The sequence below is a fragment of the Mizuhopecten yessoensis genome, unplaced genomic scaffold (assembly GCF_002113885.1).
Source record: "Mizuhopecten yessoensis strain PY_sf001 unplaced genomic scaffold, ASM211388v2 scaffold1405, whole genome shotgun sequence".
Classification (NCBI taxonomy): domain Eukaryota; kingdom Metazoa; phylum Mollusca; class Bivalvia; order Pectinida; family Pectinidae; genus Mizuhopecten; species Mizuhopecten yessoensis.
The window spans coordinates 838,699-862,322 of record NW_018404030.1 but is presented as its reverse complement, the minus strand read 5'-3'; the positions used below and the strand labels follow the sequence as shown (position 1 = coordinate 862,322).

At 36.9% G+C, this 23,624-nt stretch overlaps 1 protein-coding gene across 4 annotated transcripts in view; it reads left to right on the top strand.

Annotated features, from left to right (window-relative positions):
• LOC110461619 (probable E3 ubiquitin-protein ligase HERC1) overlaps window positions 1-23,624 on the top strand; it is a 153,254-nt gene that overhangs the window by 10,082 nt on the left and 119,548 nt on the right. For 3 of the 4 annotated variants that reach the window (XM_021515182.1, XM_021515163.1, XM_021515171.1), the window contains exons 6-17: window positions 453-653; window positions 3,080-3,256; window positions 5,604-5,718; window positions 6,879-7,132; window positions 8,319-8,441; window positions 10,707-10,763; window positions 12,297-12,397; window positions 14,323-14,383; window positions 17,245-17,522; window positions 18,222-18,419; window positions 20,870-20,990; window positions 22,173-22,413. In XM_021515182.1, coding sequence (XP_021370857.1) covers window positions 453-653; window positions 3,080-3,256; window positions 5,604-5,718; window positions 6,879-7,132; window positions 8,319-8,441; window positions 10,707-10,763; window positions 12,297-12,397; window positions 14,323-14,383; window positions 17,245-17,522; window positions 18,222-18,419; window positions 20,870-20,990; window positions 22,173-22,413 — 1,927 coding nt within the window. Of the gene's footprint in view, window positions 1-452; window positions 654-3,079; window positions 3,257-5,603; window positions 5,719-6,878; window positions 7,133-8,318; window positions 8,442-10,706; window positions 10,764-12,296; window positions 12,398-14,322; window positions 14,384-15,050; window positions 15,107-17,244; window positions 17,523-18,221; window positions 18,420-20,869; window positions 20,991-22,172; window positions 22,414-23,624 lie in introns of those variants that run through there. The other variant, XM_021515190.1, reaches the window with a different exon arrangement.

The following is a 23,624-nucleotide window of genomic DNA, read 5'->3' as shown; positions in this document are numbered from 1 at the left end:
AAACAGTAAGATCCTGATCTTGTCCTACAATAGGGCAGTGTAACACTGTTAAACAGTAAGATCCTGATCTTGTCCTACAATAGGGCAGTGTAACACTGTTAAACAGTAAGGTCCTGATTTTGTCCTACATAGGACATTGTAGGACAGGTTGACAGTAAGGTCCTGATCTTGTCCTACAATAGGACATCGTAACACTGTTAAACAGTAAGTTTCTGATGATGTTTACATCGGACATTTTAGGACTGTTTAACAGTAAGATCCTGATCTTGTCATACAATGTAGGACTCTGTAAACTGAAACTGAGTCAAGTGTCCCTCTTATGGAAATGACCATTTTGATCTGACATGACTTATTTTGAACATCCAGATATCTGGATCATTTCTACTATTTGACATTATCCTGTATATACTGTATAAGATAATATTCATACAGCAATACTTTATGTATTTCAGATCATTCAACCCAAACCAAAGAGGACATGGACAGGTGGGTGTGGCTTGTTGACATGGAGAGGACATGTGCTACCCTAATTGGCCAATGCCTTGGAGGGATGCTGGTTGGCATGGCGCTATCCACACAGGAGAAAAACTGTTCTTACTGGCTGGAGAAATCACTGTTTGGAAACGGGCCTGAGGTTTCATCCCTCCAGCTCGGTAATATGTCCAAGTTAATTTCTGTGGATTTTTTATGCTTAACTGAGTGAAAGGGAAACTTACAAAGATTGGCAGTGATGTAGTACTTCACAGATTGTTTGCTTATTTCTCATGATCGCAAAAAAAAGATGGCCACTAGGCAGCTATCTTGGATTTCGAGAGTTACATTTTGTAATCAGTATTTCTCCAGGACCACGTGACAGATCTATCTCACATGACATACGAAAAAGTTCCCTTTGGTCCCTAGTGGTGCATGTTGCATTTTGAGACCAATTGGAAAAACAAGATGGCCAAGATGCTATCTTGGATTTTGAGAGTTTGTTACTGCTTTTTCTCAAGAAATACTTGGTAGATCTTTCTCAAATTTTATATGGTAGTTCTTCTTGGTCCATAATTGTGCATGTTTCATTTTGAGACTTTGCAGAGTTCCATTTTTTATTTTGATTATTCAAGTTTGTTATTGCTATTTCTTAATTACTAGACAGACAAATGTTATACCCAGGTTTCCCCTTAGTGATTAGTTGTGCATGTTTCATTTAGTGATTGATCTGAAAAACAAGTTGACCATCAGCCAGTCATCTGGGATTTTGACAGTTCAAATTTGTTATCACATATCCTCAAGAATTACTTGGGGGATCTTTCCCAAATTTCAAATTTAGGTTCTTCTTAGAAATCTGAAAAGTTGTGCATGTTTGATTTTGGGACTGATCAGAAAAACAAGATTGCTGCCAGGCAACTTGAGCCATTTTATGAATATTATCAATAGTTCCCAAAAAGTGCTTGACATTTTTTTCTTCTTTTTTAAATGGCCTGTTCTCCTTGTTTCACATTAAGTACTGTACTAGTAAATATGGTAAATAACAACCTCACTTTATATAAAAGATAATGTCATGCACAGTAGTATGAAATTTAGGTCGCAAGTTACCTCAAGGTGCATTTACTGCTTACATGATTCAATCAAACAGATAAGGAGAAAAAAGATGGACCTGACATAGAACTAATGAAGATGGTAACATGGTGGGGGCCGACATCCCTCTGGGATCTCTTGTTGTTGTAAACATGTCTTGATTAGCAAGACTCGGGACATGGCCTTGTGGTCCATTTTATGCTAGTTGCTAACCGTATTTCCTAGCGGCAGCATTTTACAAAGTGTTCAATTATGCAGAATGAAACATAACTTAAGGCATGTTTGATATGAAAACAAAAACAATTACTTTCAATTACAAAGTGTTGATATAACTTTATTTTAATAAATCTTACGAAGTGATAATCTTTTGTTTATGTACAATGCGCTGTGACAGCATTGTTATTTTTCAATGTCTTGTTTCAGAAATTTGTTATGATCCTGAGTATGTGGTCCACATATTGATGTGATATTCAGTCAATGAGTCAAAGTTTAACTTTCAGACTTTGATAATGATCTGTACTTCGGTGTTTTGAAGTGTGGAAACATTGATGTCCACACAGTGTACACAGTATCTTTTAAATTGTGCAGATTTGCAAAAAAAAGTGCAAGTTGCTCACGATTCACCACCTTCCTAATCACTGGTTGATCATAATGTGAACATCTCCATGCACAAAATTCTCCAATCTAGTGGTACAAACAGATAGGGGACTCTCAGCTGCTCACAGCCACCTATTCCCACCTGAAATTTGGACATCATTCTTACAATGAATTTCCCAATGACTGCGGTAATAAATTTCTGTGCAACATTCTCAATCAGTTTCAGAGAGTCAAACTGCCCTGGTGGCAGTATGCTTTCTCCTTCATGTATACTGAGTACATTTTCAAATTTAAATATGTCAAGCAGGAAGGACACTAGCAAATTAGTCCCAATGATGATAATAATAACCAATCTATTTCAAGTTAATAGTGGCTATCAACTTGAAATAGATTGGTTATTATTATCATAGTGTCAATTATATTCGTGACAATTTTAGAATCATATTCACAGAGTTCCACAGCCCTCGTTGTGGCAGTACCAACATCCCTGTGAGTACTGAGGACCTTGAGGACCTTTTACCTCCATAGATTTTTCAACTCTATGAAATTTATGCATTACAAGGTCGTCGTCCACTGCTGCTTGATTTTCACCTATCAATACCGCAGAGCCATTCTGTACCCTGGTTATAGCCTCTATCACCTATCAATACCGCAGAGCCATTATGTACCCTGGTCAGCCTCTGCTGACCGTCTATATCAAATTAACGTTACCAACATTTATAGATCAAGAGCAGCTGGGATAATCTTCAAGCCTAGTAGAGACAGGGTTTTAGATTGTAGTATGTATGTGTATGTTGTTGTGTATACATGTAGTTTAAATGTTGGAAGTTTTTTGTAATAGATTAAGAGAAACTAAACCACTGTCTTTGATATTATTATTGGTATTAATCTAGTTTAAAAATATTTTTATTCCTTTCCACAGAGAAATTTATCAGCAATATCGTGGAGTGTTCCCAGGGCCGCCGCGCGGAAGTGCCCTCCATTGAACAGCTGGACCTGGGTGCTGACACCATGTCATTGGTGGAACTGTGTTGTGGTTTTAAATCGGAGGCCAACAATGCTCTGTGGGAGACTATGATTGATCATGCAAAAACTCAGGGTAGGAATAATTCAAAAAACTGATAATGCATCAGCTGTCTGATAAATATTCCCAATAACAGGTTTAGTGTACTGATAAATACTCCCAATAACAGGTTTAGTATACTGGAATCAGGTTGTCATCAGCTGTCTGAAAAATACTGCCAATAACAGGTTTAGTATACTGGAAAATACTCCCAATAACAGATTTAGTATACTGGAATCAGGTTGTCATCAGCTGTCTGATAACTACTCACAATAACAAATTTTGTATACTGGAAAATACTCCCAATAACAGATTTAGTATACTGGAATCAGGTTGTCGTCAGCTGTCTGATAAATACTCCCAATAACAGGTTTAGTGTACTTATAAATACTCCCAATAACAGGTTTAGTATAATGGAATCAGGTTGTCATCAGCTGGCCGATAAATACTCCCAATAACAGATTGAGTATACTGGAATCAGGTTGTCATCGGCTGCCTGATAAATACTCCCAATAACAGATTGAGTATCCTGGAATCAGGTTGTCATCAGCTGGCCGATAAATACTCCCAATAACAGATTTAGTATACTGGAATCAGGTTGTCATCAGCTGGCCGATAAATACTCCCAATAACAGATTTAGTATACTGGAATCAGGTTGTCAATTTCTCCTGCTGATCCAGTGCAAGTAGTACATTTTGGAATGTCCAAGTGTTGCATTTCAAACTAAGTCATGATCACTTTGATCTATATTTTGACCTCTGACTCCAATAATTGAAATTTGGTTTGTCAGGGTTTAGATTTTTTTTCAAGGTACTAGCCTGGTGCTAGAAGTAATAACCCACTAGCCGGAAATCAAAATTGTCTAGCCCGACACCTATGAAATCGATCAAACTGACATGATAACATGATCTACAGTAAATCAAATTCACAAGTGGATATGTTTTCCTTTAAAAATTTACAACTTCATTAATTTTAGCTCACCTGCCCAAAGGGCAAGTGAGCTTATATTATGCCATGGTGCATCATCCGTCCGTCATCAGTCTGGTGTCAACTTTTTACTTTAAACAACTTCTTCCCAGTAACCAAGCGACCTAGGATGATGATATTTGTCCAGGAGCATGCTGGGATAAAGGACTACCAAGTTTGTCAAAATGAATGACCTTCACCAATTTTCAAGGTCACAGGTGTCAGATATGTTAAAATCTTTTAACGACTTCTTCTGAATAACCAAGAGGCCTAGGGTGATGATATTTGGCCAGTGACATGCTGGGATGAAGGGCTACCAATTTTTATTGAAATGAATGACCTTGAATTATGCTCATTTTCAAGGTCACAGGGGTCAAATTTGTTGAAATATTTCAACAACTGCTGAATAACCAAAAGGTCCAGGATAATGATATTTGGCCAGAGGCATACTGGGATGAAAGGCTATAAAGTCTGTTCAACTTATATTAATGTTAATGTTCGACTTCACAGGGGTCATATGTTTAAATTTTTTAATAGATTCTTTTGAATCAAACACTGATGTTTTGCCTATATCTGTATTTTAGTCCACTTTTAAGGTTACAAGTGTGAGATTAATACCAGGTGAGCAATCTGTAATATCTGTTACCCTCATGCTTATCAAATAAAAGAGAATGGTTTGCAACAAAGAGGTCTGTTTTGGTGGTTAGTATAAACTTTCAGACTTTTACTGTTATATATGTTGTGGATATGGCCTACTAGCACATTTAACACACACGTGAAAAGCAACAGAACATCTTGCATCATCAATGCATCGTCAAAGACTCCATGTGTTCTTAGAGATATTGTAGTGAAATAACCAGGAATTTACAGGTTTATAATATCAGATGGTTACCCTCATGGTGATAGAGTTGAATAGAAGCGTCTTTGTCAGGGAATTAAGTCACTAGCCCTGAGCTTGTTTGTTAACAAAGAGCTACTATATTTAGTATGAAGGTCAATCTTTAGAGGGCAGTGTGTCTCATACCTAAAGTAGCACTCATCTGTATTTTTTAGCTCACCTGGCCAAAAGGGCCAAGTGAGCTTATACTTTAGCAGGCATCCGTTGTCCGCTGTTGTCCGTCTTGCAGTTCTTTCTATATCGTACCTTATACATTATATAATCCTAAGAGCTATTCCACAGGTAACTAATCTATATCATACCTTATACACTGTATAACCTTATATAATCTTAAGAGCTGTTCCACAGGTAACTAATCTATATCATACCTTATACACTGTATTAAAGTATGTAATCTTAAGAGCTATTCCACAGGTAAATAATCTATATCATACGTATACCTTATACACTGTAAACAATTATGTAATCTTCAGAGCTTTTCCACAGGTAACACGTTTATGTCATGTTTTCACCCTCAGACTGGCACACCAGTGAGCTGACTGATGAGGCTGAATTAGATACAGTGGCCAGGTGTCTATTGTCAGCCCTGCTGAAGCATTGTAATCTTACCAAGTTGGCATTACACAAACACAGGTAACACAATTACCATACACATGTCTATTTCCAAAGATTGTTAGCAGACATTAATTACAAGCATTGTGAAAAGGGGGCTACTAAGGATTAACTGTGTGTACAGAATTTCTTTGATCATCAGCCAGAGAGTATCTGTTGAAGTGTGATAGATCTGTATTCGACAAACTTTTGATAAAATATTCACACCCTAAGGGGGACTATACATTTGCACTCTGTCCATCTGTCTGAAAGGTTTGTCCTGGGCAAATCTTCTTATACTTTTTGATTTGGAGTTACCATATTTAGCATGCAGGTATGTCCTAAGATGGTAGAATCTATTTACCAAAGGCCAGTCACTACCATCATTATTTTGATCTCTGACCACAGTCTTTGGAAACATTTGTCGTACTCTGCATTTGGATACTTTCTTTACAGTAGGTTGATCCCGAAGGTGTACAGTTTTGTAAATAAAGAAATCATTATAGTTGGGAGACTATGGATTGCCTTGCAATACTTTTCCTTGTCTTACGTTTGTGCCAACTGTAGGAACCGTGAATCTTTCCAAATATCTTTCTTTTTATCTATGAATCTTTTGCTATTGCGTTTGTTTGTCATTTTCCATTGTGCCTCTGTTAACATTTCACATTTTTGACTTCTTCATCATAACAACGGAACCAATTTCAATAAAATTTTGCAGAAAGGTTCCATGGTCAAAGGCACACTAAAACTGTGAGTTATGTGGATCTCATCCAGGGGCTGGGCCAAAAGGGGTCATATTGTCTGAAACTTAATCAGTTTTCTTCTTCAGACTCAGATATGCTGGAATTCAAATACACTGCATGGATAGACATGGCAGAAGGCACTACATCAAAACTGTGAATGTCATTGGCCCTGGGTCACCAATTCCCCCTTGGGAGGGGATAAAGTTTACCATGGTTTATTAGCTCACTCTCTATTTTCTGACAATATCACAAATTTATAACAATCATTGTATCAAACTCAGGTGACTGTTAAGGCAAATGGGCCTCTTGTTACTTAGTGTGTGCAATGGCTAGTGATGATGCCCTTATTTAGGATAGCACTAACTTCTTATCAGGGGTCAATTAAAGATAATGTGCTGATAAAAAAATTTCAATTTCTGCTTCACCATGTTTCTCTTGTTTGCAATATATTTGTCACAGTATCAACGAAAGTTTAGAAGATATCTTCAGGCATGTGTTTAAAGTTAGAAGCCAACTCTATGAAATAAAGCAGATGAAGAGTTTGTCTAGCAGCAAAGTGTTGGAATCACCAGTTTCTGATAAAACTCCCAAACACGAAACCTCCGACTTGTCACCAGGGGAAGTGCCAGAACGGTCTGAGGGGGTCACGGAATGGTCTGAAACCATGGAGGAGGAAGAGGAGAGAGAAGATGATTGCTCTGAGCCACTCTCAGGTTAGTAGCATCCATTGGTTGTAAAGGTTATAAATCTCCGTTGTACTTATTTTTGTACAGCACTAACTTCATTTTTTCTGAAATACATTTTTGAGTGATGCAGGCCCATTGAGCACCTTGTTGCAGTTTATAACACTTTTTGGTATTTTTCATATATGTCAGTGGGAAACTTGGTTGGAATGATCATTATGTGATTGCATGTTAAATTTATGAAAATTAAGATCCTGGCTAACACCCAGGTGTTAAGGGGTAACGTTTATATTGGTCAGAATGGCCATAATATGACAGTTTTCCTCTACATCAGATCCAGATATTCTGGAATTTTAAAAAATTAATGGATAGAAAGGTTCCTAGGTGTTTTATCAAAATTGTAAATTTCATTTCCTTTGGGTCAATCATTCCCCATTAGCGAAGGGGTAAAATTTACCATATAATTTATTTGTTTATCTATTTCTCAGAAAGTACTGGAGGGATCTTTCTCAAATTTGATATGAAGGTTCCCCTTGTTCTTCCTTTCATAGCTTTTAAATTTTGAATAAAGTAACGTGGGAAGCCCTTCGAACATCTGTATTCACTACAACTGTCATCATGTACGCTCATTGACACACTGCTCGTATATTGAAGCGGTCAAATTTTTCAGAACGAAGCCGCATTGTTTACGCTACCGTCAAAGATATCTAAGTGTTCATCCATGGAATAAGAATTTTGTCAGCATCTCTTTGCTGTAAAATTAGATAATGGATCCCCAATATGTTCCATGTATCTAGATGGTGAAGGAACCGAGCAACGGTTGCCATCGGACTGTTACTTCGCTGAAGCGTGAACGGCGCCATATTTGAAACAAGTATCAATCCACCGAGCCTTTTTTCACTACGTATACGCTAATTTATAAACAGTCAGAATTTACTAAGCTGAAAAAAGGAGTCTTGTAAATATTAGTACATAACATACAATCTATAGTAATTGCATATAAAGGGAGAAATTAACACTAGGCGAACATGGACTTTATTTGCAAAGGGCGAACATTTGACTGGGCAAAAAATTCCCAGTACACAGTATTTGTACTTAATTGTCATATCACACTAACAAATAATAATAAGATAGAGCCAGCGGCCTCTTGTTATAATAAAATTTATTACCAATACTTTTCCCAGTTTTATGTTTATAATTGTTTTTAAACTCACAGATGATGAAGGGACAATTAAAGATTCTCCCCAAAACATACGTGAGCAGTCTTTTGAGGAAGCATGTCTGGATTACCAACAGAGGTGTCTGTTTTTACTGCTTGGTGTCAGAGCTGCAGTAGCAGGTGAGAATTATATGTCTTATAGGTTATCATCACATACCTGTTAGAACATACACTGTCGTGTTATAAATAATATTACATGTAATTATAACAGACACTGTCGTGTTATAAATAATATTACATGTAGTTATAACAGCCACTGTCGTGTTATATATAATATTACATGTAGTAATAACAGACACTGTCGTGTTATATATAATATTACATGTAGTTATAACAGCCACTGTCGTGTTAGAAATAATATTATCTCTAGTTATAACAGCCTCTGTTGTGTTATCTATGATTTAACATGTTTTTATAACAGCCTCTGTTGTGTTATATATAATATTACATGTAGTTATAACAGCCTCTGTTGTGTTATATATAATATTACATGTAGTTTTAACAGCCACTGTCGTGTTAAAAATAATATTATCTCTAGTTAGAACAGACACTTGTGTTATATATAATATTACATGTAGTTATAACAGCCACTGTTGTTTTATATTTAATATTACATGTAGTTATAACAGCCACTGTTGTGATATATATTATATTACATGTAGTTATAACAGCCACTGTCGTGTTATAAATAATATTACATGTAGTTATAACAGTCACTGTCGTGTTATAAATAATATAACATGTAGTTATAACAGCCACTGTCATGTTATAAATAATATTATCTCTAGTTAGAACAGACACTTGTGTTATATATAATATTACATGTAGTTATAACAGCCACTGTCATGTTATATATAATTATATTACATGTAGTTATAACAGACACTGTCTTGCTACATATAATATTATCTCTAGTTAGAACAGACACTTGTGTTATATATAATATGACATGTAGTTATAACAGCCACTGTCGTGTTATATATAATTATAGTACATGTAGTTATAACAGACACTGTCGTGTTATATATAATATTATTTCTAGTTAGCACAGACACTGTTGTGTTATCGATGATTTAAAATGTTTTTATAACAGCCACTTGGTGGGGGAAGTGTGGAGTACAAGTAGTATGTCACTATAAGAAATAATATTATCTCTAGTTATAACAGCCTCTGTTGTGTTATCTATGATTTAACATGTTTTTATAACAGCCTCTGTTGTGTTATATATAATATTACATGTAGCTATAACAGCCACTGTTGTGTTATATATAATAATATAACATGTAGTTATAACAGCCACTGTCATGTTATAAATAATATTACCTCTAGTTAGAACAGACACTTGTGTTATATTTAATATTACATGTAGTTATAACAGCCACTGTTGTGCTATATATAATTATATTACATGTAGTTATAACAGCCACTGTTGTTTTAAATATAATATTACATGTAGTTATAACAGCCACTGTTGTTTTATATATAATATTACATGTAGTGATAACAGCCACTGTTGTGTTATATATAATATGACATGTAGTTATAACAGCCACTGTCGTGTTATATATAAAATTACATGTAATTATAACAGCCACTGCCACTGTCGTGTTAAAAATAATATTATCTCTAGTTAGAACAGACACTTGTGTTATATTTAATATTACATGTAGTTATAACAGCCACTGTTGTGCTATATATAATTATATTACATGTAGTTATAACAGCCGCTGTCGTGTTATATATAAAATTACATGTAATTATAACAGCCACTATTACATGTAGTTATAACAGCCACTGTCATGTTATAAATAATATTACCTCTAGTTAGAACAGACACTTGTGTTATATTTAATATTACATGTAGTTATAACAGCCACTGTTGTTTTATATATAATATTACATGTAGTGATAACAGCCACTGTTGTGTTATATATAATAATATAACATGTAGTTATAACAGCCACTGTCATGTTATAAATAATATTACCTCTAGTTAGAACAGACACTTGTGTTATATTTAATATTACATGTAGTTATAACAGCCACTGTTGTTTTATATATAATATTACATGTAGTGATAACAGCCACTGTTGTGTTATATATAATTATATTACATGTAGTTATAACAGCCGCTGTCGTGTTATATATAAAATTACATGTAATTATAACAGCCACTGTCGTGTTATATATGATATTACATGTAGTTATAACAGCCACTGTCGTGTTATATATAATATTATCTCTAGTTAGAACAGACACTGTTGTGTTATCGATGATTTAAAATGTTTTTATAACAGCCACTTGGTGGGGGAAGTGTGGAGTACAAGTAGTATGTCACTATATGGGTTTTCCTTTTTTCAATTATTCACCATTTGTTTTTGACAGGTACACCAACCCTATCCTATAGCAGTGCATTTTCTGAAGATGAAGATACATGTCCGAGTAAGTATAGCCTTATTCCTTGGAACAATGTGCCTGGTAGACATTTCAGTTTTTGTACAATTCTGGTGTCGCTGTCAACTTTTCCTTTAAACAACTTCTCCTGAAGAACGAACAGGCCTAGAGTCATGATATTTGGCTGAAAGCTTTGTTGGTAGGAGCCTGACAAAGATTGAGAATGAAAATGACAGGGGTCAAATATGTCGAACACTTCAAACAACTTCTTCTGAAGAACTGAAAGGTATATCATCTTCATATTTGGCTGGTGGCTTCCTGGGATAGGGCCTGACAAAGTGTAAAAAAAGAAAATGACCTTGACCTACTGGGTATTCTGCTGTTGGAGGATCCCCCCTTGTTGGCAGAGCCAATTTTCTTTCCTCCACCGGGAGATCCAGTAAAGGCTCTGGCACTCCGGGAGAAAGTAAGGACCATGTTTTTCTAAGGGTGCTGACGAGGAGGTGCCAATAGTGGGATGTGCCTATGGCTTCTGCTCTAGTAAATTTCTGGTTTGTAAGAAGTCTGTGGCTATGTGTCCAACTATAAATCTAAGTGCATTCAACAGGCACATACATGTAGACTCTCCCCACTTCAAGATGGATTTTCCGCGGGGCATTATTGCTTCAGTGAGAGGGAATATGGGTGACATAAGTAGAATTGAAGGATACCTACTTCCATATCCCCATCAAGAAGTCAGCACGGAAGTACCTCCGTTTCACGTGCAATGGAAACGTCTTCCAGTTTTGGGCCATGCAGTTTCTCTGCACTTTCGAGGAGTAGATGTGCACATGTTCGTCTCACTGGTTCAAGATTCGAAGGCTTGGGCTGTGGACTCTCTGTCCCTGGATTGAGAGGGAATGCATCCATACACATATCTATTTTTTGGTCACCTGGAAAAGGGATTTCATTGATTAATCATGAGTATGTTACTGACATCTCCCTGACAAAGTGTTGTTATTTTTCGGGTCAATCAGAAATCCAATCTGGCTGCCACGGCCGCCATTTTGAAAAACTATTTCAAACTTAAAGTCAAGTTCTACTGCGCCGATCTAACTGAAACTTGGAAGGAATGATCAACTCATAGTCCTGACAAAGTGTTATTTTTTCAGGTCGATCAGAAATTCAATATGGCCACCATTTTGAAAAACTATTTCAAACTTATAGTTTTACTTGGGAGATTTTACTGAAAGTTAATAGGAAAGATCAACTCATAGTCCTGACAAACTTCACTTGACATTATACTTAACTATTTCTTACTCATATTTGTAGGGATGATTGACATAGTTATCTCCACTTCATATTTCAACAACAAAAATAAATTCTGTACGACCCGGGTGACCGTTAAGGCCCATGGGCCTCGAGCTCTTGTTCTTTTAATTCACAAGTGACATATACCTGAAAATTTCAATCTGATGTGAAAAAGCAATGCTTATACGCTTAAAGTCACAGAAACAAGCACACGAAGTTCAAAACATTTCAGAATGATTTGCACTTAAATGTTGGAATATTTGCTTTACCTTTTCAACTTCTTTTATACAGGACCAAACTCATCTGAGAGAGCTGTTACTTGGAAACCTGTGAAAGCCAGGAGAGGAAGTGTTCCAGATCTGATTGCTTCATCAGCAAACCAGGGAAATTTGGTATAAAACATTTGTTAGATCAGATATTCCTTATTTCTTGATGAAAATACTTAAACATTTTGATTTTGGCAAGTAGCCTCCTATGATGGAGCCTGACAAAGTTTGCGAATGAAAATGATCTTGACCTACTTTCAAGGTCACAGCGGTCAAAAAGGTCTAAACCTTCGAACGACTTTTTCTGAAGATCTGAAAGGCCTAGAGTCATGATATATGGCCAGTAGCATCCTATGATGAAGCCCGATAAAGTTTGCGAATGAAATGACGTTGGCCCACTTTCAAGGTCACAGGGGTCAAATAGATCAAAACATTCAAACTACTTCTTCTGAAGATCTGAAAGGCCTAGAGTCATGATATATGGCCAGTACCATCTTATGATGGCGCACAACAGTTTGCAAATGAAAAATAACCTTGACCTATTTTCAAGGTCACAGGGGTCAAATATGTTATGTGTAGACCAGCTGTGTGAATCGTTTTCTTCATTACAGTAATGAGGTCAAAGATCAACTTTAAGTGCTAGCCTGAATCAAAGGTCAACAGGCATTAAAAGCTTTAAAATTAAAATTTCAAGTTTCAAACAACAATTTCTTTTAGTTACCTTTATGTCAGTTTCGTGTAACAAAAGAAACAGGTGAGCGATACAGGCCGTCTGGGCCTCTTGTTCATGATAGTATTAAAGCATGAGTAAAAAAGTTTAACGCTTTTCAGCCAATAAGTTTAAACGTAACTGTTTCTTATAATATTTTATTATTATTATAGTGTCACATCTTAATGAATACATAAAACAGATACATTCCACAAATTCAGGTAAAACCATAATAACACCCAGTCATTACTGACTTATAAGACACTTAAATTCAATGTAACATTAGTCATCACACTTAAATTCAATGTCACATTAGTCATCACACTTAAATTCAATGTAACATTAGTCATCACACTTAATTTACAATACATGCATAAAACAAAAAAAAAACAAAAAAAACACAACAAACATGTTTATAAAGGAATTTAGCCAAATTTTGTCTTCAGCATCCTTGGGAAGGGGAAGTCAATTTTGTATAAATAGAGGATGTGGCTCCCCTCGGGGCAGAGGGGGCCCGTTTAAAATCCTTCTTCTTGAATAGAGGGATTTAGGCAAAAAGGACTCAATTTTGTATAAATGAACGGTGTGACCCCTTGGAGCATAGGGGCACAGCGCATATATTATATAATTAGGGGAAATACAGGTAATTTTTTTAATTCTTCTTCTAAATGAATGGAGGTATTTTAACAAAATTTGGTTTGGAACATCCTTGGGCAAGGGGAAATAATTTTGTATAAACTGATAGTGTGGCTCCCCAGAGGCAGAGGGGCAGAGCCCATTAGGGGTAATTAAGGTAAATTTTTAAAATACTTCCTCTTCTGTGGGAATGTAGATATTTTAACCAGAGGGGCAGAGCCAAATAGGGTGAAATAGAGGTAAATTATAATCTTTAAAATCCTTCTCCTCCTGTAAGAATGAAGGGATTTTAACAACATTTGGTTTAGTTAATGAATACATAAAACAGATACATTCGTCCCTATTTTGTGTAAATGGAGAGTGAGGTCCCCCTGGGAGCAGAGGGGTATGGCCAAATAAGGTGAAGAGAGATAAATCCTGTTTCATGCAGAAGAAGGGATCTAAGTCTAATTTGAAATAGAGTATCCTCGGCCCAGTAGGATCCAATGTTGTATAAACCACCTCAATGGGACAGAGGAATGAAACACAATAATGTGAGGTTGTTGCAGAGAGACAGAGCCAAGACTTGGAAATATTTGCAGTATACTATTTATTGAGAATGTGTTGCTCTAATTGCTTAAATAGCCAGATGAGCGATACAGGCCTCTGGGCCTCTTGCTTATAAGTGCATCAGTTTTGTTGCACTGTACTCTTGATTGGGTTTCAGATGGATGAGGATAGCCTACGGCAGAGAGATGGTACATCAACTCCTATTTACAGCCCTGATGGTAAGTACAGTTTTATGCCTGTCACATTATTGCTTGAGGCATGCCGAGTGTTAGCCATTTCCAGCATCCAGCTGGTTTGCCTATTCTGTGGTTGTATTTAGCTACATTTTTTTTGTTAAACTTTGTAATTTGCTCCATTAATTGGTAAGCCTTGGTTTTTAGCTCCATTTCTTTAGTAAGACTTTGTGTCTAGCTCCATGTCTTTAGTAAGGCTTTGTGTTTAACTCCATTTCTTAAGTAAGTCTTTGTGTTTAACTCCATTTCTTTAATAAGTCTTTGTGTTTAGCTCCATGTCTTTGGTAAGACTTTGGGTTTAGCTCCATTTCTTTTGTAAGACTTTGTGTTTAATAACCTTGACCTATTTTCAAGGTCACAGGGGTCAAATATGTTAAAAACTTTAAACAACTTCTTAATAACCAAAAGGCCTAGGGTGTAGTCCATTTCTTTAGTAAGTCTTTGTGTCTAGCTCCATTTCTTTAGCAAGACTTTATGTTTAGCTCCATTTCTTTACTAAGACTTTGTGTTTAGCTCGATTTCTATAGTATTTAGTGAGAATGTGTTGCTCTAATTGCTTAAATAGCCAGATGAGCGATACAGGCCTTTGGGCCTCTTGCTTATAAGTGCATCAGTTTTGTTGCACTTTACTCTTAGTTGGGTTTCAGATGGATGAGGATAGCCTACGGCATAGAGATGGTACATCAACTCCTATTTACAGCCCTGATGGGAAGTACAGTTTTATGCCTGTCACATTATTGCTTGAGGCATGCCGAGTGTTTGCCATTTCCAGCATCCAGCTGGTTTGCCTATTCCGTGGTTGTATTTAGCAACATTTTTTTTGTTAAACTTTGTAATTTGCTCCATTAATTGGTAAGCCTTGGTTTTTAGATCCATTTCTTTAGTAAGTCTTTGTGTCTAGCTCCATGTCTTTGGTAAGGCTTTGTGTTTAGCTCCATGTCTTTGGTAAGACTTTGGGTTTAGCTTCATTTCTTTAGTAAGCCTTTGTGTCTAGCTCCATTTTTTTAATAAGACTTTGTGTCTAGTCCATTTCTTTAGTAAGTCTTTGTGTCTAGCTCCATTTCTTTAGTAAGTCTTTGTGTCTAGTCCATTTCTTTAGTAAGTCTTTGTGTCTAGCTCCATTTCTTTAGCAAGACTTTGTGATTAGCTCCATTTCTATAGTAAGACTGTGTTCAACTCCATGTCTTTAGTAATACTTTGTGTTTAGCTCCATTTCTATAGTAAGACTTTGTGTTTATTTCCATTTCTTTAATAAGACTTTGTGTTTAGTTCCATTTCTTTAATAAGGATCTAAGTCTAATTTGGAATAGAGTATCCTTGGCCCAATATAATTCAATGTTGTATAAACATGCTCCAACTTAGCTCCATTTCTTTAGCAAGACTTTGTGATTAGCTCCATTTCTATAGTAAGACTTTGTGTTCAACTCTGATGGTAAGTACAGTTTTATGCCTGTCACATTATTGCTTGAGGCATGCCGAGTGTTTGCCATTTCCAGCATCCAGCTGGTTTGCCTATTCTGTGGTTGTATTTAGCTACATTTTCTTTGTTAAACTTTGTAATTTGCTCCATTAATTGGTAAGCCTTGGTTTTTAGATCCATTTCTTTAGTAAGTCTTTGTGTCTAGCTCCATTTCTTTGGTAAGACTTTGGGTTTAGCTCCATTTCTTTTGTAAGACTTTGTGTCTAGTCCCTTTCTTTAGTAAGACTTGTATTTAGCTCCATTTCCTTAGTAAGACTTTGTGTGTAGCTCCATTTCTTTAGCAAGACTTTGTGATTAGCTCCATTTCTATAGTAAGACTTTGTGTTCACCTATTTGAAATAGAGTATCCTTGGCCCAATATAATTCAATGTTGTATAAACTTTCTTTAGTAAAACTTTGAGTTTAGCTTCATTTCTTTAGTAAGCCTTTGTGTCTAGCTCCATGCCTTTGGTAAGACTTTGTGTTTAACTCCATTTCTTAAGTAACACTTTGTGTTTAGCTCCGTTTCTTTAATAGGACTTTGTGTCTAGCTCCATGCCTTTGGTAAGACTTTGTGTTTAGCTCCGTTTCTTTAATAAGACTTTGTGTCTAGCTCCATTTCTTTAGCAAGACTTTGTGATTAGCTCCATTTCTATAGTAAGACTTTGTGTTCAACTCTGATGGTAAGTACAGTTTTATGCCTGTCACATTATTGCTTGAGGCATGCCGAGTGTTTGCCATTTCCAGCATCCAGCTGGTTTGCCTATTCTGTGGTTGTATTTAGCTACATTTTTTTTGTTAAACTTTGTAATTTGCTCCATTAATTGGTAAGTCTTGGTTTTTAGCTCCATTTCTTTTGTAAGACTTTGTGTTTAACTACATTTCTTAAGTAAGACTTTTTGTTTAGCTCCATTTCTATAGTAAGACTTTGTGTTCAACTTCATTTCTTTAGTAAGCCTTTGTGTCTAGCTCCATTTCTTTAGTAAGACTTTGTGTTTAGCTCCATTTCTTTTGTAAGACTTTGTGTCTAACTCCATTTCTTTAGTAAAACTTTTTGTTTAGCTTCATTTCTTTAGTAAGACTTTGTGTCTAGCTCCATTTATTTAGTGAGAATTCTCAGTGATCTTTTCTAATAATGCAAAAATCAGCTCTGTAGTNTCAGAGGTGCTAGTTTCAAATCCTTTTTAGTCTGAAATCTGTATGCTTGATATTGAATAAGGTGGTTTTATTGTTTTTTGTCACTTTGAATAATATTTCTGTTCATGTTAAAAACGAAATCAACTCTCTGTATAAATATATCAGGTGACCGTTAAGGCCCATGGGCCTCTTGTTTGATAATGTTTGTTTCATCATTTGATTTAGTCTTGTTTGCCATCATCCATTTCAGCAACATTCACCATGGGCTCCTTACAGAGAGTGAAGGAAGTTCTCCGTCGATTACGTTGGCAGGAAGAGAGAGCAACGGGATCTGACATCACCAGTACCTCTGTAAAAGAACTGGAGAACACCTTCACTGAACAGGTTGCTGCAGATGTGTGTAAATTTGTGACGGGAGAGACGACAGAAACCTCTCCAGGGACAGACACTGAAGGGATAGAGTCCAACAGAACCAACAATCCCAGGGAAATAGCAGTGGCTCTGGAACACCAGCAATCAAGGGCAGAGGTAAGAATATCAAAGGTGGATGGAGCCAAGCAAAGTGTGTGAACAAACATGACATTGACCTTTATTCAATTTCACAGGGGTCAAATATTTTAAAAATGACTTCATCTGAAGAAAAGGAAGCTCTAGAATCATTATATTAGGCTTGTAGCTTCCTTGGATTGAGTCCAATAGAATTTGCATATAGAAATGACGTTGACCTGTATTCAAGGTCACAGGTATCAAATATGTAATAAACGACTTCTTCTGAAGAACCAAAACACTTAGAGTCATGATATAAGGCTGGAAGCTTCCTGAAAAGCAACTCAACAAAAGTTGCAAAGATTTTTTTTTTTAACTTAAATCATAATCAAGGTCACAGGGTGTATGTGTTGAAAACCTTAAAATTCTGAATAACCAAAAGTTATTAAGTGATGATATTTGTCAATTAGCATGCTGGGATGAAAGACTATCAAGTTTTTGAAATGAAGGACCTTAAAAGATTTTGAATGCAACAAGGGTCAAATGTGTTAAAAATCTGGTAACAGATTCTTTAGTGTGATGGTAATAAGCCTGTTGCTTTATTCAGTCCTTTGAATGTATTTGACCTTTGTGCAATTTAAACCCCACAACAGTGAAATTAAAAGCAGGTTAGTGATGCTTTCCCATTGGGCCTCTTGTTGTCGCTGCATTTTAATTCCTTCTTTATTGTTTGAATTACAGTCTAGACTGTATGCACTGAATCAAATTAAGGAATTGCTGTCTACACGGGCAGACAAACAGGAGCGTGGGGAGGAAGTGTCTGCTCTCACCCAGACCACCTTACTGTGTTCTGCCCACATCCAGCTCCTCACCGGCTCATTCAGCTTTAGCGGACCTCTGGAGAGCTCTGGTCAAGGGGCACAACTCTATCACTATCAGGTAAGTTCAGTGGATTACTGTGTACTATCTGTTGATTTTGTCTCCCCTTCATTGAAAGGATGACATTGTACACTGTATTTGACATTTCTTTTTTGCAGTAGACCTAGAAGAGAGAACGGAGACCTAGACAAGTAAATTGTGATTTTTGGGTGGGGGTCGGGTTCATCTCAAAAATGATATTTTACTTTAAACAACTTATTAATAACCAAAAGGCCTAGGGTGATGATATTTGGCCAGAAGCAAAATGGGATGAAGGGCTACCAAGTTGGATAAAATATATGACCTTCACCCATATTCAAGGTCACCGGGGTCAAATATGTTAAAAACTTTAAGCGGCTTCTACTGAATAACCAAAATGCCCAGGGTGATGATATTTGGCCAGTAGCATGCTGGGATAAAGGCCTACCAAATTTGTTCAGATGAATGACCTTCACATATATTCAAGGTCCCAGGGGTCAATTGTCTAAAATAAAACTTTGAACGACTTCTTCTGAATAAGCAAATTGCCTAGAGTGATAATACTTGGAACAGAGGGGCATGACCCAAAAGAGGTAAATCTTAAAACTCATTTCATTCCATACAGAAGAGATGTAAACCATATTTGAAATAGAGTATCCTTGGCCCAATATAATTCAATGTTGTATAAACATGCCCCACCTCAATGAGGACAGAGGGATGAAACCCAATAATGTAAGGTTGTTGCAGAGAGACAGAGCCAAGATTTGGAAATATTTGCAGTTTAATATTTATTAAGAATATTTTGACATGATTGCTTAAATATCCAGGTGGGTGTTGATACAGACCCTCTAGGCCTTTTGTTTTTTCTCCATTGTTGTAATCAAATTGATCAGCTCATTTTGAAATCATTACCTATCTCATGTATTGTTATACTCTACTGTGTAACCTTGTCTATGATAAGTGGGCTGATTTCTCCAGGGTACAGCTTTTAATTCTTGGGAATTATACCCCAAATCTCTTATATAGAATATTGCTGAGAGGGTAGAAACACTAGTTGGACATTCTATTTCTTAGATTGTTGGGGGTCTCTAGGAGTCTTGTTGCTTCCATAGAGTTTTTTCAGAGTCTTAAGTGACCCCTCTTGGTTCTTTGGGTTCTAGCTCTTTTCCATTTCCAGGCTAATTTCTGTAACATCTCCGAGTCCAGCTAACTTGAAAAAAAAAGAATTGAAGAAGCTTTTACTTTAGGTTAGTAACCCCTGCTATGCCAAACAGTTTTAGTCTATATGCTGATATGATGTACATGTACTTGTGTTCTCACAATACCTTGATGTTTACAACTTTGACTCAAGTAATAAACAGGCTAAAACTGTTTCCTTGCATATAGCTTTGTGTAAATAAAGCAATTGATGTAGGTCTGACCCAAAGGTATCATCATGCAAAAACAAATGCTCATCTGTGAGGGGCTGTTTATAAAAATATGTAGGCTAATTTAGCTGCAGTAATGAATTTAATGCTAATTGAGGGACAGAAACCAAAAGTAGGTATGACACAGTCCAAAATAATGGTAATTTCCAGCTTAACATTCTTCAAACAAATATTTTCTAATCTGATGTCGACTTGTCAGGAAATTCCATGTTTCTGAAACCCAATCAACAATTCTCACCTGTCCATGCAACCTTCTGTCTATCCTAAAACAATTCTCACCTGTCCATGCAACCTTCTGTCTATCCTAAAACAATTCTCACCTGTCCATGCAACCTTCTGTCTATCCTAAAACAATTCTCACCTGGCCATGTAACCTTCTGTCTATCCTAAAACAATTCTCACCTGGCCATATAACCTTCTGTCTATCCTAAAACAATTCTCACCTGTCCATGCAACCTTCTGTCTATCCTAAAACAATTCTCACCTGGCCATATAACCTTCTGTCTATCCTAAAACAATTCTCACCTGGCCATGTAACCTTCTGTCTATCCTAAAACAATTGTCACCTGTCTATGCAACCTTCTGTCTATCCTAAAACAATTGTCACCTGTCTATGCAACCTTCTGTCTATCCTAAAACAATTGTCACCTGTCTATGCAACCTTCTGTCTATCCTAAAACAATTGTCACCTGGCCATGCAACCTTCTGTCTATCCTAAAACAATTCTCACCTGTTCATGCAACCTTCTATCTATCCTAAAACAATTCTAGTTCGTGTCTTTTCTTAAAAAAAGTTAAAGAGATCCCTAATGATACAAATCAATTATGGAATTGATTGGAAAACCAATATTGTGACCATCTTGAAATTTGTGAGTGAAAGTTTGTTAATGCTGTTTCTCAGTAAGTACTGGAGGGATCAATCTCATGTTTCACACAAAGGTTTCCAATGATCCATTGTTGTGGATATCCAATTTTTGAGATCTTCGTATTTGAAAGTTTTAGGTGTTGGCACCTTTAAATTGATAAATGTTAGCATCTCTATATTAGTACTTACCTTGTGTTAAAGGATGAAATAAAGGCTGCCAAGGCCAAGACACAGGAGGAGATCCAGCTGGCCGTTCATCAGATTTATGAGTTGCTGGTCAAGGCGCTCAGCCAGACTGACAAAATGGATGGTATTGGAAAAGGTAGGTGTATGTACTCTGCTAAAGTTGTAAAAGATGTGGATTTTTTAGTAGGACAAGGAAAAGTCATAAAGATAATGCCGTCGTTGGGCTCGAACTCGCGACCGTTGGCTTTCCAGCCTGATGCTCTACCGCTAAGCTTAAGGGAAATTCCTTACAGCTGACGCTTGTAAGGCAACCTAATTAATTCACATATTTTACACAATTGTGTACTAATTGAGTAAAGAATGCCTGAGGAGAGCTGAACATTGCTGAGATTCCTATTGAACAGCTATTGTAGTTGGACTTTCTACAGTTAATTCAGCTACAGTATCTTAAACATTTTACAGTATGCATGTTTGTTACTTAACCTTAAGCTTGGGGTGCAGTTATTTTTGCCCCCCTGGCTAGCCAATTCTTTCCCTGTGCAGGAAACTTTGGGCTATCTCTAGGTACATCACTTTCCACTTAATGCCATTTTGCATGTCACTTCTTAAGGTTTGTTGTTGCTATTTCTAGATAATGACCAAATCTCACTAAAAAGAATCACTGATCTCACTATTTTGCACGGGAAAGTTATGGCATGTATGGATGTGGCTTCTGTTGTATTACAGAGGTCCAGCTGGTCTCATCATGGCTTCTCCATTAGTGTTCACACATCAGACTTAAGTCGCTCCTCTGGACATATTTCAGAGTCTAGCTGGTCCCATAATGGCTTCTCCAGTAGTGGTCACACCTCAGACTTTAGTCGCTCCTCTAGACATATTTCAGAGTCTAGCTGGTCTAATCATGGCTTCTCCAGTAGTGCTCACACATCAGACTAAAGTTGCTCCTCTGGACATATTTCCGAGTCTAGCTGGTCCCATAATGGCTTCTCCAGTAGTGGTCACACCTCAGACTTTAGTCGCTCCTCTAGACATATTTCAGAGTCTAGCTGGTCCCATAATGGCTTCTCCAGTAGTGGTAACACATCAGACTTAAGTCGCTCCTCTGGACATATTTCAGAGTCTAGCTGCTTCATATCTGTGGGATGTGTTAAGTGCTTCACTGAAGACATTGTTCCGCCCGGCAGTACTCTTGTTTATACAATTACAAGTCAACTAATGATTTGTCACGTGGATATTTTTATAGTTTGAAGACCAAGTGGTGAATTATTGTACATTAGAGATTTAAAAAGCATTAATATAACTTGATGTGTTTATTCAGGTGTTCGATTAAAGTTGCTGTTGTGGACAATCTACTCTCTGAGTATGAAGTACAAGCCAGCAGACATCTCCCTGGCGGTGTCGTGTGGCCTGCTGCCACGCCTACTCAGCCTAAGTAACGGTGAGACCTCCACATCCTACATCATCCCCGTTTCTGGGCAGGACATACAGTACAGCCAGTTAAAGGTCGTTGTCAAGATGGCTAGTTCTCATCTCCTCAGACTCATCACACTCACGTCAGGGTATGTCATATAACACAATATAATTCACTAATATTCTTAGTAACACTGTCATGTCTGGCATACTACAAGTGTCAGTAAGTATGTCCAGGTGTCTGAAATGGGGGCATAGAGCATTACCAGTGTCAGTTTGTTTGTCTGTCAAAGTGTCTGAAGTGGGGGCGTATAGCATTACCTGTGTCAGATTGAATGTCTGTCCAGGTGTTTGAAGTGGGGCATAGAGCATTACCAGTGTCAGTTTGTATATCTGTCAAGGGGTCTGAAGTGGGGCATAGAGCATTACCAGTGTCAGTTTGTATATCTGTCAATGTGTCTGTAGTGGGGCATAGAGCATTACCAGTGTCAGTTTGTATGTCTGTCAAGGTGTCTGAAGTGAGGCATATAGCATGGGAGACTTTGGATTTCCTTGCAATAATTTGCCTTATTTATTTTAGCTCACATGGCCAAAAGGGCCAAGTGAGCTTATGGCATGGACCGGCGTCTGTCCGGCGTCAACTTTTTACTTTAAACAACTTCTTCTCAGTAACCAAAAGGCCTAGGGTGATGATATTTGGCCAGAAGCATGCTGGGATGAAGGGCTACCAAGTTTGTTCAAATTAATGACCTTCATCCATTTTTAAGGTCACAGGGATCAAATATGTTAAAACCTTCAAACAACTTCTTCTGAATAACCAAGGGTGATGATATTTTGCCAGTAACATGCTGGGATGAAGGGCTACCAAGTTTGTCTAAATGTATGACCTTGAATCATATTCAAGGTCACAAGGAGCAAATATGTTTAAAATATTTTAACAACTTGTTCTGAATAGCCAAAAGGCTCAGAATGTTGATATTTAGTTAGTAGCATATGCTGGGATCAAGGACTACTATGTTTGTTAAAGTGAATGACTTTGACTTATATTCTAGGTCACAGGGGTCAAATTTGTTTAAAATCTTTAAACAACCTCTTATGAATAACCATGGGTCCCAGGATGTTTATACTTTGCAAGTTGCATCCTGAGATGAAAGCCTATACAATGTGTTCAACATAATGACTTTGTTCGACTTTCAATCACAGGGGTGAAATGTTTAAAAAAAAAATAACAGGGTCTTTTGAACGAATTTTAATCATAAATACTGATATTTTGCCTGTAGCTTTATTTTAGATCACTTTTAAGGTTACAAGTGTGAGTTTTATACCAGGTGAGCGATGCAGGCCCATTGGGCCTCTTGTT